At 63.2% G+C, this 1,344-nt stretch overlaps 1 protein-coding gene across 1 annotated transcript; it reads right to left on the bottom strand.

Annotated features, from left to right (window-relative positions):
* Positions 1-5: 5 nt before the first annotated feature.
* Positions 6-1,338, bottom strand: LOC113963034 (putative protein FAM47C; the record flags this gene model as incomplete). Its single annotated transcript, XM_027673825.1, has 3 exons — positions 1,154-1,338; positions 894-1,117; positions 6-851 (listed from the first exon to the last, which is right to left on the bottom strand). Coding segments are annotated over exons 2-3 (1,002 nt in total), but the record flags the coding sequence as incomplete, so codon positions are not given.
* Between the last annotated feature and the right edge of the window lie 6 nt (positions 1,339-1,344).

Consider the following 1,344-nt stretch of genomic DNA (forward strand, 5'->3'; position numbering starts at 1 on the left):
AGGTGGGCACTGGGCACTTCCATCACCTCCAGGTGGGCACTGGGCACCTCTGAGGTCTCCAGGTGGGCACTGGGCACCTCCAAAGTCTCCAGGTGGACATTTGTCACCTCCTCGGGGGGTTCCAGGTGGGCACTGGGCACCTCTGATGTCTCCAGGTGCACAGAGGGCACCTCCAAGGTTTCCAGGTGGGCACTGGGCACCTCTGTGGGCTCCAGGTGGGCACTGGGCACTTCCTTGGGGGTCTCCAGGTGGCCATTGGGCATCTCTGACGTCTCCAGGTGAGCACTGGGCACCTCCAAGGTTTCCAGGTGGGCATGGGGCACCTCCATCATCTCCAGGTGGGCACTGGGCACCTCCGTGCCGAGTTCCAGGGTCACAGGAGGCACCTCCAAAGTCTCCAGGTGGGCACTGGGCACCTCTGAGGTCTCCAGGTGCACAGGGGGCACCTCCAAGGTTTCCAGGTGGGCACTGGGCACCTCCTCCATGGTCTCCAGGTGGACATTGGTCACCTCAGGTGGTGGTGGCAGCACCTGGAGCTGGACATTGGTCACCTGGGAGGGCGGTGGCATCGCTTGGAGCTGGACTTTGGTCACCTCAGTGGCCTGGAGATGGACACTGGTCATCTCAGGTGGTGGTGGCAGCACCTGGAGCTGGACACTGGCCACCTCACCTGCTCGGAGCTGGACACAGGTGACACCTGAGGGTGGTGGCTGCGCCTGGAGCCGGACATTGGTCACCTCAGGGGGCGGTGGCAACACCTGGAGCTGGACATTGGCCACCTCACCTGCCTGGAGCTGGACACAGGTGACATCCAGGGGTGGTGGCAGCACCTGGAGCTGCACTCTGGTGACACCTGAGGGCGGTGGCAGCGCTTGGAGCTGGACACTAGTCACCTCAGGGGGTGGTGGCAACACCTGGAGCTGGACTTTGGTCACCTCGGAGGGCGCCGGCAGCACCTGGAGCTGCAGCCCTGTGACACCTGTGACACCTGTGACACCTGGCACCCCTGTCACACCTGGCACCCCTGGCACCCCTGTCATTCCTGTCATACCTGTCACCCTTGTCACCTCAGTGGCCTGGAGCTGCACCCCTGTGACACCTGCAACACCTGTCACACCTGTGACACCAGTCACACCTGTCACACCAGTGACACCTGTGACACCAGTCACAGCTGTCACACTTCTCACCCCTGTGACACCCGTGACACCTGGCACACCTGTCACACCAGTAACACCTGGGACACCTAGGACACCTGTCACCCCTGCCCCCTCTGTCACACCTGTCACCTCCCTGCCCTGCACCTGGACGTTGGTGACCTCCGGCAACACCTGGAGCTGCACACCT

The sequence above is a fragment of the Neopelma chrysocephalum genome, unplaced genomic scaffold (assembly GCF_003984885.1).
Source record: "Neopelma chrysocephalum unplaced genomic scaffold, ASM398488v2 Primary Assembly neopelma1_187456, whole genome shotgun sequence".
Taxonomy (NCBI): domain Eukaryota; kingdom Metazoa; phylum Chordata; class Aves; order Passeriformes; family Pipridae; genus Neopelma; species Neopelma chrysocephalum.